This window comes from Cottoperca gobio, chromosome 17, assembly GCF_900634415.1.
Source record: "Cottoperca gobio chromosome 17, fCotGob3.1, whole genome shotgun sequence".
In the NCBI taxonomy this organism is placed as follows: Eukaryota; Metazoa; Chordata; class Actinopteri; order Perciformes; family Bovichtidae; genus Cottoperca; species Cottoperca gobio.
Genome location: NC_041371.1, coordinates 15,513,518 through 15,527,777, shown reverse-complemented (window position 1 = coordinate 15,527,777; position 14,260 = coordinate 15,513,518). Strand labels below are relative to the sequence as shown.

Genomic DNA, 14,260 nt, shown 5'->3' with positions numbered 1-14,260 from the left:
CATTCTTTCAGTTTGGAAACCTTTAACCAGGAGACTTTCTTTGATCGTCAAACACAACTTGCTCAAGATCTTCACATATTTATACAATTTATGTATAATTGTACTTATCTCAAAGTTGCGTTTCTTTTTGCAGTAGGTTCAGCCAGTGAGAGCTGAGGTTTAGTTTCATAACTGTTCCAGTTGTCCTGTGAGAGTGATATGTATTTATCTGAGTGTAGAAAAAAGGAACCCACCATAATCCCTGTAAGCAGACACACGCCTTTCCCACAGTACGTGTGTGGTACCATGTCCCCGTATCCGATGGAGAGGAAGGTAATCGAGATGAGCCACATGGCTCCGAGGAAGTTACTGGTCACTTCCTGTTTGTCATGATACCTGAAGTGGCGAAGATAAGCAGAAGCGGGATATACACAGTGAGTAAAACTGCACACAGTTTCTTGAATGTGAGCATGCTGGAGAATGATGTGGTGCTGTGTGAACCAAACAGGGGTGGTGGGTGGAGGAGGTGGAGGTGGTGAAGATCGAGGAGGAGGAGGAAAAAATCATGGTGTTACACCTGTTTTGTAAAGCCAGTTTGGCAGTCTAAAAAAAAGAAGGTATATTCAATGGATTAGCAGGAGACGTCTATTCTTCTTTGAGTAACTTCTACCTGAAACAGTTTAATGGAGAAACATGTTTAATGGGTAGGAGACTGACATGTAGGCAGAAAAAAAAGCAAATAGTGTCCATTTTTGAAGTGATGGAATGATTTCAAACAGAGAGCAACACCACTGACCATATGTTTCATGTTCAGTGTCTGTCGATATGAAGATAATAACCATTTGGTGAGAGGAATGCTATTAAGGAGCATTCAAAAAATGAGTCTGAGGCCAAATCACTTACTCTTGTTGTACATTTGCATAGAAATGACAATTTTAGACAACATGTTTCAAATGGGAAAGAGACGGGCCATGTCGCTGTAAGTGACTGGATAAAGAGCACCGCAGGTCAAACTTGATTTGAATATGACAACCCAACAAATGTAATGTCAGAGCATCCAAAAATGCACTTACGGCTGCATTAAATCAAACAATTGGCTTATTGGTCACGGTTTGCTGCAAATCTTCCTCCATAGAGTTTACGCTGCCCCAAAAAAAAGGTTTGGCAATGCAAATCATCACTTCAAACATGTTGTTTGCTGAAAATAGCTTGACAGCTATGCTTGAATTGTCAGTCCAAAGGCCCACAGTGCATATGCAAAGATGTTTCTATAAAAAACACACACACTGTACAAAGCTGGATTGATGATGACATTCCCATACCTTTTGCAGCAAGACAAAAGTCCATCACAGAAGCAAATCTGCCTTATCCACCCACCCTCATTCAACTCGTCTAATTATTCCCAATGGGCTGTCTAGGAGGAGATCAGATAAGATTTAATTTTGGAGTTAAAATCAAATATTCATTAAACACTTTGAGACAACATCTCACCAACATCCATCTGACGAGACGACTTAGATGGAGTCTAATTTCTTGGGGTTTTGTGAAGGCTTTTCAAACTATCCAGCGGTGATCCATCATGTGGCCAGAACAATCACCTCTAATTAGCAGACAAGTACAGATTAGAGCACTCATCCAGACGATGAATTTCTTAAGTTTTCTTTTCCAAACAAAGGCAAATGCCCGCTCCTCTTTCTCCTCCATGACAGTCCATCGTTATCAAATAATCATAAATGAACTAATCATGCCTTCTGCAAGTTCTTAAAACTCCCACTCTCACGTGTCTGTTCATGCTCAAAGTCAGGGGGAAAAAATAACTATGAGCACTTTTTTTCCCCCTCAGAATGACAAAAAAAAGTGTGCGGTCTGTGGGATTCAAGCTTCTTAAATGACATGCAGAGAAGCAGTCTGTGCAATACCATGCAGGAATGAAGAAAGATGTCTGCATCCTGCATGCTTCAAAACCAGTATATTGAGAGCAGGGGAGCGGTGGGGGGAACCTGGGGTCCATTTAGAGTTGACAAATACTGCAGTATCACCAGGTGGAAGGGGATTCGTGGACGGGCGTTCATTTGTAAACAGTGGGGTAGGATCGGATGATTAACAAAGGAAGAAGCTCATTGAATTTGACACCCCTGTCTCTTTTACCTGCGTCCCAACACTTCACCAGCTGCCCTTTGATAGCTGCCAGGGGGCTAAACTTGATCAGCTGGCTAAATATTGTAATTACAAGTGACTAGTATGTTAATTTCATTCATCTTGTCATCAAGGCGAGCAGAGAGTGAGTCATGTCTTAGAGGCAGGCAGGAATGTGCTGCACCTACCAGTGAACAGTGCATTACAGCAGCCTTCTCTCTGTTGTAAATATACCTCCATAAACATGCTTCTACAAAAATGCACAAGGCATCAGTTTTCTTTTTAGCAATAAAACATTTCAGAGATTGCTTCCAGTTTTGTTATCCGTTTTGCTAAATATATTTTCAACGCGCATATTTCAATAATTCTCTACTCTGGAAAAAAAGAGCAGAAACTGAAATAAGGGAATAGAGACAGAGGCTGAATGGTGAGCTAATCAATAGCATTTAAGGCTCTCAATATACTGTGTCAAGTTTTGGAATAGCATGGAGAAGAGCTGGCACCACTTTCAACCTATTCTAGGACAAGAGGTATATAGTGTGTAGAGCAGACCGTTTTATCCCCCGCTGTTAAATTCTCCCTGACACACTCTGCAGTGAAAGCATTATACCAAAATCACTTACTCAAATATTTCAGAGATGATGTTGTTTATCCACTACTGTATATAAGAGAGTACTGTGATTTACATCCGAATGAGCTCTGAAACTTTGCGTCTGTGGTGGGTTAGAGGAGGGAGTACAGCACGAATCACACAACATAAGACAAATCTATCAAACTAAACAGGGCAACAATAATAACAGATCCTCATCCACCTCTTCAAAGTATCACCAATGTATCAAATAGTGCTGTCAGCCCTAAAGCCAACACGAGGATGTTTTCTGTTGATGTGCACTAATGAATGATTTCCCACTAAATTAATATCTTAACTGCCATTGTGTGGAGATGAGCTCATGGAACATAAGATGAGTCCTGAGGAAATCAACCTCGGAAAAACCGGAATCTTATGATGGCTCAGGTTATTCTTCTGACGTTCTTGTGTAGTGGCTCTTTGATACCGCAAGTCTCAGTCCAAGCATGATGACGTGGGTAAGCCCCACACACACACACACACACACACACACACACACACACACACACACACACACACACACACACACACACACACACACACACACACACACACACACACACACACAGGCACACAGGCACACAGGCACACACACACGACAAGCTTTTACATGCAATGCGTAAAAAGTGACCCTGAATGCAGCATAAGTTGCTTCAACCTCAATGCTCTTCAATGAAAAGTCACATTATTGTCAGCGATTATCTTAAAAGGTTAAGTTGTCATTTTGGTGTAATTTTATTATCTTGCGTCACATTCATGACGTCTGTGAAACAAGCAAGACACACTGCTTCAAAATAAGAACAGAGGAATTACTGTATCCCTAAAATACACATCTGTTAGGAGCAAAGGGTATTTTAATAGCATCAACTAATACATGCAAAACCTGATTCTATATTCAACAGCAACGCTTCCTTTGTTTCTACTTTCCTCCGCTGGTCAGCTGTCACAGGAAAGCAAATGACTTCCTCTACATTCAAAAGCTCCTGCGTAACATTCTGCAGCTATCGCCTGCGTACAATAACAGCACTTCACCTCTTCTTGCATTTTGGTTTAACATCAACAAAAACAAATTAAAACAATTTTTCAATGAGTGCAAGTCTTGTTGATATAAATGAATTTGAGCTCTGGCTGAGATTACTTGGGGACAAATATGTTGGGATGCTCCTCGGGGAGTGTGTTAGTTGCAGTAAACATGAGCAGATTAAACTCAAAGTGATGATGACCTAATTAAAAAACTGCAAACCTAACAGTGTTTTTACAGCGCAGCCAATATGCAAAGCAAGAAAGCAAGCAAGCAGCAGCACAATCCAAGAGGACTGTAGCGATTCTATAGTATGTGCTTTTTATAGTGTTTTCAAGTTTTAAAAAATAAATAATAATCAGTCCAACTTAGTAAAGTTGAGCTAAATCAATAAAAGTTTTATCAAAATATATGTTGTAATGTTTAACGACGGAAATATCTTAACTCTTGGATGGATTCCCACAATTTTGCAGACATTCATGATCCTCAGAGAATTCATCCTGATGACTTTGGTGATCCCCAACTTTTCCTTTAGTGCCACTATGAGGTTCACATCTGTGATTATAAATGACACGTCTCATCAACTGTTGGAGGGATTACCATGAAACCTTGAACACAGATTCATGTCCCCATCATGATAAATTGTAATAACTTTGGTGATGCCTTGACTTTTCATCCAGCACCAGCATCAGGACAATAATGTTATTGCTTTCCATCACTTTGGTTTATGAATATCTCCCAACATATAGGGACATTCCCATCAGCCTCAGCTGTTCTTTTTCTTTATTGCTAATTAGCTAATGTTAGCATGCTAAACTAAGATGGTGAACATGGTAAACATGACACCTGCCAAACATCAGCAAATCAACAATGTAACTGTTAGCAGGCTGACGTTAGCATTTAGCTCAAAGCACCACTCCAAGTTTCACACGTCTGTACTTGTACCCTGTAAAAGGTTTTCATTGTACTATATGTGAGGCGTTATTACACATTTGTGTGTTCCATTCACTTCAAATCAAACATATACAGAGAGGACAGAAAGCAGCCAACTTCCTCTGTTGGCTTTGTGCCCGAGTTGAACTCTGATCAATGGATTCTTAAACACACTCGAGCAGTGGAGGGGCTGAATGTCACAATGACCCCTCGTCTGATAATCAAACATGATGGAGGGGAGGTCTCAAGGTGTGTTGTATTTTAGCCAAATAACATCAAAATACACAACAAAATATAAATCAAGAGAGAGGCTTGCTGTGTTGCAGAAACCGGACGTCAGCTTTTGATTGAGATTGACTTAACGAGCCGTTGTGCTTTATATTTGTAGCTGGTAATGAAATGATTTTGTTGCACCAACAGCAATACGACTGCACTCTAATAATAAATTATAAATTAAATTGTGAATCCAAAAGTAAAGACCTGCTTGGATTAGCTGACTTGCAGATTTTGCAGCGAGGCAGGCTTCAGGCCACCGTTGCCAGAAATGATCAAGTATAAGTGTTTGTGACTCTCCATTTTAAGGATGCTGGATGAGAACTTCCAAACAGTCCGATACACCGATGTACCTAGTGAGATTTCCTGCAAGTCATCCTATTACAAACTAGAAAGGCACTCTGAGAGCGCGGTCCTCCGCAAAGGCCAACTGCCCGATCTTGCAATGTTAACAAAAAGGAAGAATAATTTCTTTATCCGCCCCGTGATTTGGATCAGCTCCAAAATGTAACCCTTACAGCAAGTTTCATGAACATTGGGAGCGTAGTTTTCAGTAATCCCGTTGACAGACGAACAAACCAAACTGACAACCTAACTTCTTTGGTGGAAGTAATAATTTGGTAAAAGACGTCAGCTAACGTAAGCCCTTGAAACAGTCTTGTGGCACTACCCTTGTAAACTTTCATATCTAAGCTGAGCACTTCACTTCACAAAGTCAGGCCTTTTCTGTCCTTCTTAAATCTATAGGGACACCAGACAGGAAGCTCCGCTCACAAAGCCCTTAATCCTAATGTTTCAGGGCTGGAGTTTGGTTATGTCTCTGGGGTTATAAGATAGCGAGTGTCCTATTACAGATGTTTCCTTGAATTAGGCTGAAGAAACCTGCAAAAGTTCTGGTGTCCCAGTCCCTGTAAACAAGTTCACACCAGTCCTCATTTAATCTTTAAAAAAAGGTATTTTGCTCCTCAATGTAATTATGCTCAAAGGCATTCATCACTTACCAGTTAGTGTTTAAGTTTACTTTGCTGCAAACTCTGTGTATGCAACCTTCAGGGGACACGCTTTGAAACATCACCTAAGCATTTTCTTTCATGTTCTCAGTCTTTCCAATGCACTCAGCAAAACACCTTATCTGCTGCGCTTCTGCTCACAAGCGGTTTGAACACTGATTGATAAGTTCTAGGTTTTATAGCGTCTATATATTGTTATTGCTCAAATCTTGTTGGGAATATACAGGAAACAAAAATATTTTAATAATATCAGAACGATTTAAAAAGGTAACAACTAGTGGTTCTGAAATACTTTGACTAACATTCCCCGAAAAAGATGTAATAGGACAATATAACCGCAAAAATAGTCATTTGCAAAATATCAGAGTGCCTTAAAATGTAATTAAAGCTTTATTGTGGGTCTAATATTAACAAATAATGGATTTTACTTAAGGCAAGGGGCACTTCTACAAGCTTGAGACGAAGCGGACTCACAGGTAAGCAAAAACACAACTCCTGCACTTTTAAAGTAACAAGAGCAACATCTGCAGGAAGCTTTTACTTTAAGCTACTGCCACCTGTCTTTGAACACAGAACAGCACTGGCTCGGCTCATGATCTTCCGTGCAAATCTCATCTCCGGTGATTATAACTTCCACATTCTCTGTTATGCAAACATGCTTTGCGGGCTCTTTATATGACTTTGCCATAGACTGCAATCAATACTGCGCCTGCAGAGCGTGCATAGTTTAAAAACAAATTATCAGATCAAGTCATCAAACCATAGAGAATCCACCTGTCCTTGAGGTTGCAACAATTTGCATAAAATCCATCCGACTTTGTGGAAGAGATTTTCATTTTAAAGATAATCTTGTGAATGATTTAGATTAAGGGAACATTGCATTAGACAATTGGAATGAAAATGCATAGCAAACTGTACAGACCGTTCCCTGTGATCTTTGGGGTCCACGGGCACATTTACAGTTGAACTGGAGTGACAGTTTGTTCTTCGATGTCTGTCAGATCTATGCCAGCAATTGTGAACAGAAGTGCTCAGAAATATTACACATTAGGTATACATTTCAAAGTCGTCATCATCCGTTAAGCCAAGAGAATAAGGAAGCATTTTTGTTGCCATCCATTTAGCTGCATTCTGAATTTGAATCTAATAAGCAACTAAAATAAACAGCATTTTTCTTGAATTTGGGTCAGTGTGGTTTCACTGGTAGCCTGGAAACTGTAAAGATGTAAGATTGGCCTGAATATTTAATGTAACCCTGTGGTTGGTGAGACAAAGTTCAAGTTGCAGCGGTGTGCGTTTCTCTGGTTAGACATTCGGACTGTCTGTTCTTGGCTGCCGCAGTTTGTGTCTTGTGGCTAAGCGATGACACAATCTGGATGTCAGACCTTGGGTGTGGGTGTAGCTGACTAGTAACTCAAGCCTGATAATCCACTGCTGCGCTCTGAGGAGAAAGTCAGCTAAACTTTCCAAGAACTTGCCGACGGGTCCTCACCGGAGAAAGCGAGGGGAGAAACAGCAGTCTCACATCGCCTTGGACTAGAGCGTTTTGTTTCGGATAGTTAGAACAGGAGAGGGAGAGAATTAGATAACAGTTAAAGAGGAAAAAGCAGCGCAAGATCGGGAAGGCAGGCATGGCATGCATGCAAGTGTGTAACCGAGTTCTGGCCGGATTAGACCTGCTTGTTATGGATAAGGGAAGGCAAAGGGACGGGGAATCAGTAGTGGGGAGAGATGAGGAAAAGTTGCAAAGCATGCTACGATAGATGGGTACAGTAGGAGATCTGCAAAGGATCAGTCAGGAGTAAGAGAGAGAGGGAGGGAGCCTTATGGTAGTGAGGGAGAAGCCAAAAGAGCTTAGTTAAGGAGCTTAGTTGAGGTAGGTTAGCTCTGAAGATGGGCTGTATTAAGAAAGAACCGAAAGCGGGTCAGTGACCAGCGTTCAATCCATCTACTGTAACATTAGCATCCTTCCCAACTTCACCCTTCCTCCATGCCTCTCTGTCCATCAGCGTGTCTTTTATTCCCCCATCCAGGCATTTTCCAGGTAGACTCCGTGCTTGTCCAATCTCACACCGTACTGCCCTTTGATTGGCTCGGGAGCGTGTTCAATGTGTGACAGTGTAACGGCGCGTTTAAGAGAAAATACAAAAGTCACACACAACACTTTTGGGAAACAAGCGCCTCTTTTTTCTCTCCACTTTGTTTTTGTGTTTTACTTGAAATGATGGGATTGATAAGTAAACATGAAAACTTGCATGCTGTTTCAATGTTCACCAGAGGAAGGGACAAAGGGGGATGAGGACATTTAGTTCACAGGTGTAAACACAAACTGGAGACACTGCAGCACAGAACATACTCCTCCTTCATCTACAATGGAAAGCAGTGCCCTCCTTTACCTGCCTAGTTCTGAACTGTATAGAACTACTTGTATATAGCTGTGCTAGATAGTGAGACACACCTCAGACCAAAATGACATTACCAAGTACACAAAATGACTAGACATTTGTCCTCTCCTTGCATACTCAGACCTTCTTTTGGCTACAGGAGACACACTGTCTTCACCTCTAGAGCAAAATCTTTGGGGGAGAAGCAACAGAAGTCTGTGGAAAACCATTACAACACTCTTCAATTAATTTTGTGAAGGGAGACACATAATGGTATGGTAATGTGTGAACACAAAGAACAGAAAGGCTTTTGCTCCTCGACAAATCTGCTAAAAAGACTTTTTGTGCAATATGGATCTATAACAATTGCATAAGGAGAAAAAATGAGAAAAGACAAATTGCCCTCTGGCAGACTCATGAAAGTGACTTGAAGGAGCTGCTCCATTTTAGCACACATTTCCTCCTCCTCCTCCTCCTTCTCCACCTCCTTCTCCTCCAGTCGGCCTAACCCACGATAGTTAGCAATGAGACGCTTGCTTCAAAGTGCTGCTCACACCGTTGGTCTCTGCTGTGCTCGTACAGCCACTAAAGCCTGTTTTCATAGCAGAAGGATGGTGCCACTTTCATGCCAACTAGAGGGCCTGCCTAATCCTCCTTTGCCATACTGAGTTTGGAAAGGATCATCGGTTAATTGTTTTAGCGGGGCTGCCCCTTCTCCCCAGTACCACCTCCCCCTCCCCTCCAACCCCACTCAGGGCAGCAGTGGCGCCAGCTCGGTGCAAAAATGATTAGTGGTTTTTTCCACAGCTAGAGAACGAGGACTCACATGGTATCCCTATGGAGCAGCATAGTGGGGAAATAGAAAGTACAACAAAACATTATACAAACACACACACACACGCCACACACACACACACACACACACACACACCTACATGTGCATGCTTGCACCCATCCGCAGTAACACACAAATCCACACATCTGAACATACGTTATTCTGAAGCTGAAACCAAAGGACTAACGGCATGCACTGCTCATGTGTGTCACAGAACGTGTGTGTGAGAAAACCAAGACTCCATATTGACCCTAGCATTCTGTAGGATCAGTGGATCCTATCTTGTATTTTTTGTTTTTTTGTCATGTTGAATCCCTGTCATAGACAATGAAATGCTAAAGACCCAATCATAACACACATATCATAATCCATGTGTCTAGAGACAGCAACCTTAGCTTAGCATAAAGACTGGAACAAAATCCTCTCAAACTCACCGATTAACACTTTTAATCCGTACAAGTATAGAAAATTGCAATTTGGCGTTTCTCGGGCAGCTATGTGCGAAACTATTTCTGGGCTGGGACCAGCAACTTCCTTGAGTTTTCCGCTAGTTAGCTAAGCTAACCGGCTGCTGGTTCCAGCTACATATTTACCGTACAAACAGAAGAGTGGCATCGATCTTATCATGTAACTCTCTGTAAGAAAGCTAATGAGCGTATTCAATAAAATATCAAACTACTCTTTATCTTTAAGGCTGGGAATAACAAAGAGAGATAGAGAATTAGTGTGTAGCAGTAGCCATGAAATTCCCATAGTATACATTATAGTAACCTCCTGAGCTGGACTGTATAGACATTGCTAATAGTATACAAACTGTGTTGTTCTGAATATGTGCCAACATTGTGTTGAGGTGATGCCAGTTACACCTCACTGTGTTCCAGAGGAGCTGGTGTCTGAGGTCAGCTGCTCTGTTCTCTGCTGGTTCAGCCTGTGAGCTTTAAACCCACCAATCAACAGCTGGAGGTGCTGAGGGTCCGAGAGCATCCAGGGTTGGGCGTGCGAGGGGGGTAAGGGGGGGTTAGTGACAGGTGTTAACACGGCAGGGGTAGTTAACAGGAGAGGTAGAGGAAGGGAGGGGAGGTACTTCATAAATGCAGGCGGAGTGAGCTGAGGGGCCTGAGCCGATGCTTGACTTTTACACTGCAGCACATGTACAGTATCATATTAGGGTCTGACAAGAACTGTTGCTATAGATCTTCCACACTCCACCCACCATACTTAAGTCCCCCTTCCACTCCATCTACGCACAAATGACTTTGAAACATCAAAGCTGGCATTAACGTCTCATTTCCCTATGCAAATGCAAAACGAGAAAGGAAAAAAAAAATCCTTTCACTTCTCCCTGCCTCTTTCATTTTCAGTGAGAATCGTTGCTGCCCCCTTGAGACGAAGCACGATGCGCAGTTTTGGGGAGAAAAACGGGTTAGGGGATCCTGGGGGCTGCTCTGCATTACCAAAACAAACCATTCAGCAAACAAACAATTAGACACTCATGAATTATGGACAAGCCATCTAAAATAGCAATAAAAACAGGGAGTGGGGAGTCGTGGAGCGATTGCTGAGCTAATGTCAGGGTGTTTTTAAAACAGCAGTGGAGTAGTATGTAGTAGTGCAGTTTCATGTGTATAGTATTTATATGTTATCTATCCTGATGATTCCATTCAATTATTTGGACCAGTGCAGCTGAGCGACTGAAAACAAGACAGCACTGAGAAGCCTGGGACAAAACAGAGACGAGAGTGAAGGAAGAAAGGTGTCTAGTAATCCACAACGCGTGAATGTGCATCAGCCATTTTGTTTTTCAATCTTTCCCTAGCAACATCCATTATTCAACCCTGTGTTTACCTCTCACAGACGCGCACAGTCCATGCAGCAATGATCCAGGAGGATATACTGAACACCAGCAGAACAGTTCCTGGACAGATGGTCATGAGGGTCTTCATGACAAAGCGTGTGTTGAAGTTGATCTTGTTGAGGGCGCCGATGCTGCGAGACGAAGCGTCCGTGAACAGCTTGCTGTGGAGTAACATGACCCTGCCTATCAGGTAGAGTCTCAGGAACATGGGGATGGAGAGGATGATGTCCACGTCAGCATCGGCCACCGACGGCGTGTAGGTAAAGGCCAGCCGCGCCGTCCAGGTAAAGACGTACTGGCCCGGGATGGGATGGATGGCACACACCAGCAACTCCAGCACGATGAAGAAGATCCGCTCATACGTCATGGCTATCCTCCAATCGTCCGCACCATTGTCGACCATAAACAGCTGAAGAAAAACAGACACACACCAAGATCTTGTTTTAAATCTTCATCTTTTTTTAGTTAAGCTTTTTTTTCCTGCATTTTCTAAATTTCTTCCGTCATCCTCAACCTTCAAAGTGTTTATCGTGATAAACTCAGATGGTGAGACTCAAACCCACAGATTTTATTTGAAATTCTAGTCAAGATCTAAAGAAGTCATGCTGAATTAGATTATGCTGTAGCCATAACATTTACAACCGAAGATTTGGATATTGGATATTTTGGGCTTTTGATGTCTTTATTGATAGAACAGCATGAGCTATGAAAGGGGGAGAGAGTGGAACACATGGACCAAAGGGCCAAAACAGATTTGAACCCCGAGCCGCTGAGGCAAGGACTCAGCCTTTGCATATGGGTCACCTGCTCTACATTATATTTCATTCAAATGTGAAGTCAGGTGCCGGTCAGATCAAGCGGAACAACTAAAACAACATTAACTGGAATGCAATAAAAGGCTACAAAGAAAACCTCATATAATTATAATATATATTATATATAATACCAGAAATGTGTTCTACAGATTCATTGAATTGTGTTTTCAGATTATATTTAATGTTATACACTTAATTAAATAATATATATATATATATATATATATATATATATATATATATATATATATATATATATATATATATATATATAATGCTATGTATAAACAGTGTTATAGCTTTCAAATTGTTCCAAATACCCAGAATTTTGTGACTGTCATCCCGTATAATCAAATGAATGTATTTGTGTACATTCCTTTTGTGTGTACCATACTTTATAATATAATAACTCTATATCATAAATGTATATTTCATTATGAGCATAAATGCATTTTTCTAAGCAATTACTTTTTAGCATAATATTATTTAAAAAATTTAACAAGGCCCAATTGCCTCATTAACATCATCCTCCCGACACTGATACCAAACTGCTGCTGGTATAATGAATACAATAACGTTATTTGTTAATGTGGTAGACTCACCTGGATTTCCCGGGCATGGTACATTATTATAAGACCAAGCAATATAACAGTGGAAAGGCTGATAAGGCATTTCAGTGCAAATGAGTATGAAGATTCCTATGGTGAGAGAAAAAGACAGGAAAAAAGATGTTAGAAATAGCTTTGTTAAATAAACCCAATCAACCAATATACAATCAGATCATGTATACAGCAAAAACAAGATACAATGTTCCTTGTTGTAAATGTAGCCTCAATAGATGGCGCATCGCTACAACCTAATGGTTTTTGAATTGTATGTTAGTGCTTAGCAACAAGGTGAAATGAGGTATTCGCAAAATAGAATGAAAAAAAGAAAACTGAGTGGATTTACTGATAAAAAACAAAAACTTGTTGTAATGTTGGCTTCGATGAGTAGCATACAGTAAATGTCCAAATATGAAGGCATGCATGCGTATGCCTTCATATTTGGACTATATGAGTATATGCCCACAAAAGTATATACAGCTACACACACACACACACACACACGCACACATAGTATTTATTAGGTTAAACGTCTAACTGAGACCAGATAATTGGGTTTGAGACACAAACAGGGCAGTCAGGATGTTGCTAAACAATGCAGCTGCAGGTGTAGGTGCAGCCTGATATTATCTATGGACGCTGTTCCCAACCATCTAAACTACCAATTAATCAAAGCCAAGCACTAATAGGGGACTTTCCATTTAATGGTAGGTGCAGAAACGGCAAGGCTAGCATTAGCAGGGGGGCTCCACAGTGAGCGGTGCTGGTGATAAATAGGCCAGCTGGATACTAGCACTGCAGTGTTGTGTTTGTGTGTGTGTACATGGGGCCATAGATCTAGGAAATGAGAACCTGTACCACTCAAGTTCCCCCCATGTTGGTAAAATGCCAAATCAATTTAACAGCCAAGGTGTAAAAATGCGGCCTGCAGCAGGCTAATGATCGTAGGGTTGTTATTATAATACCAACAGCGACAACAAATGACAACAACAAGTGGAAATATCGTCCATAATCTTCAGCGTGATGAAAGTGAGAGCTGCTCAACATTACTCTGTCCTTCGGTGGTCCATATTACTGAATGTATTTTTAGCTATCAACTAGATTGCTTTGGCCCTCCGGTCGACGACATGTTCTCAAGACATTCTAATGTCTGAAATTGTTTTGAGAAGTCCCCGGTGAAATAACATTGAGTAAACCAATTAATCCACCTGCCAAAGGTTCAAGGATTTTTAGTCCCAGTGCTCACTGCCTCTTAACATGTTTCCCTCCTTTAAGGTTTAGCAAACCATGGCTAATCCTTAAGTGTCTGCTGTGTGATGTGACGTGAGACAGAAAATGGACCATCCCCAGATCACGCTACCTGTCTTATGTGGGGAGAGCGTGCTGCTGTGCCACTCAGAGATGGGAGGTCATTTCCATTTCAGCTTGATGAATGGACTGAACCCCTCTTAGTAACAGTCACAGACAAACCTATTGACTGTCTTAAAACCCCATAAATCATCCTATAGATTACCACTGCGACTTACTATATCACACACACACACACACACACACACACACACACACACACACACACGGATCTGAGACACAACTGGAAAAAATTAAAAAGGTATTGCTCATGAAAGGAACATAGCAGTGGTTTTGTATGTTTTAGCCCATAACCTACACATGTACTTATATGCCTTTACACCAATCAGCTGATATACAAGATTTCTGACGGAATAGATCCTGAATTAATCTCAAACTTTGGATGCCAGTGCTACCTTAAAAGCATCTGAGTTCTGAA

General features: G+C 41.3%; 1 protein-coding gene across 2 annotated transcripts in view; it reads right to left on the bottom strand.

Moving 5' to 3' along the window:
* The window catches only part of kcnn1a (potassium intermediate/small conductance calcium-activated channel, subfamily N, member 1a), a 74,274-nt gene that overhangs the window by 9,858 nt on the left and 50,156 nt on the right, over positions 1–14,260 (bottom strand). For both annotated transcript variants that reach the window (XM_029453293.1, XM_029453294.1), the window contains exons 4-6: positions 12,472–12,567; positions 11,045–11,463; positions 234–375 (exon numbers count right to left, since the gene is read on the bottom strand). In XM_029453293.1, the coding sequence (XP_029309153.1) occupies positions 234–375; positions 11,045–11,463; positions 12,472–12,567 (657 nt within the window). The remainder of the gene's footprint in view (positions 1–233; positions 376–11,044; positions 11,464–12,471; positions 12,568–14,260) is intronic.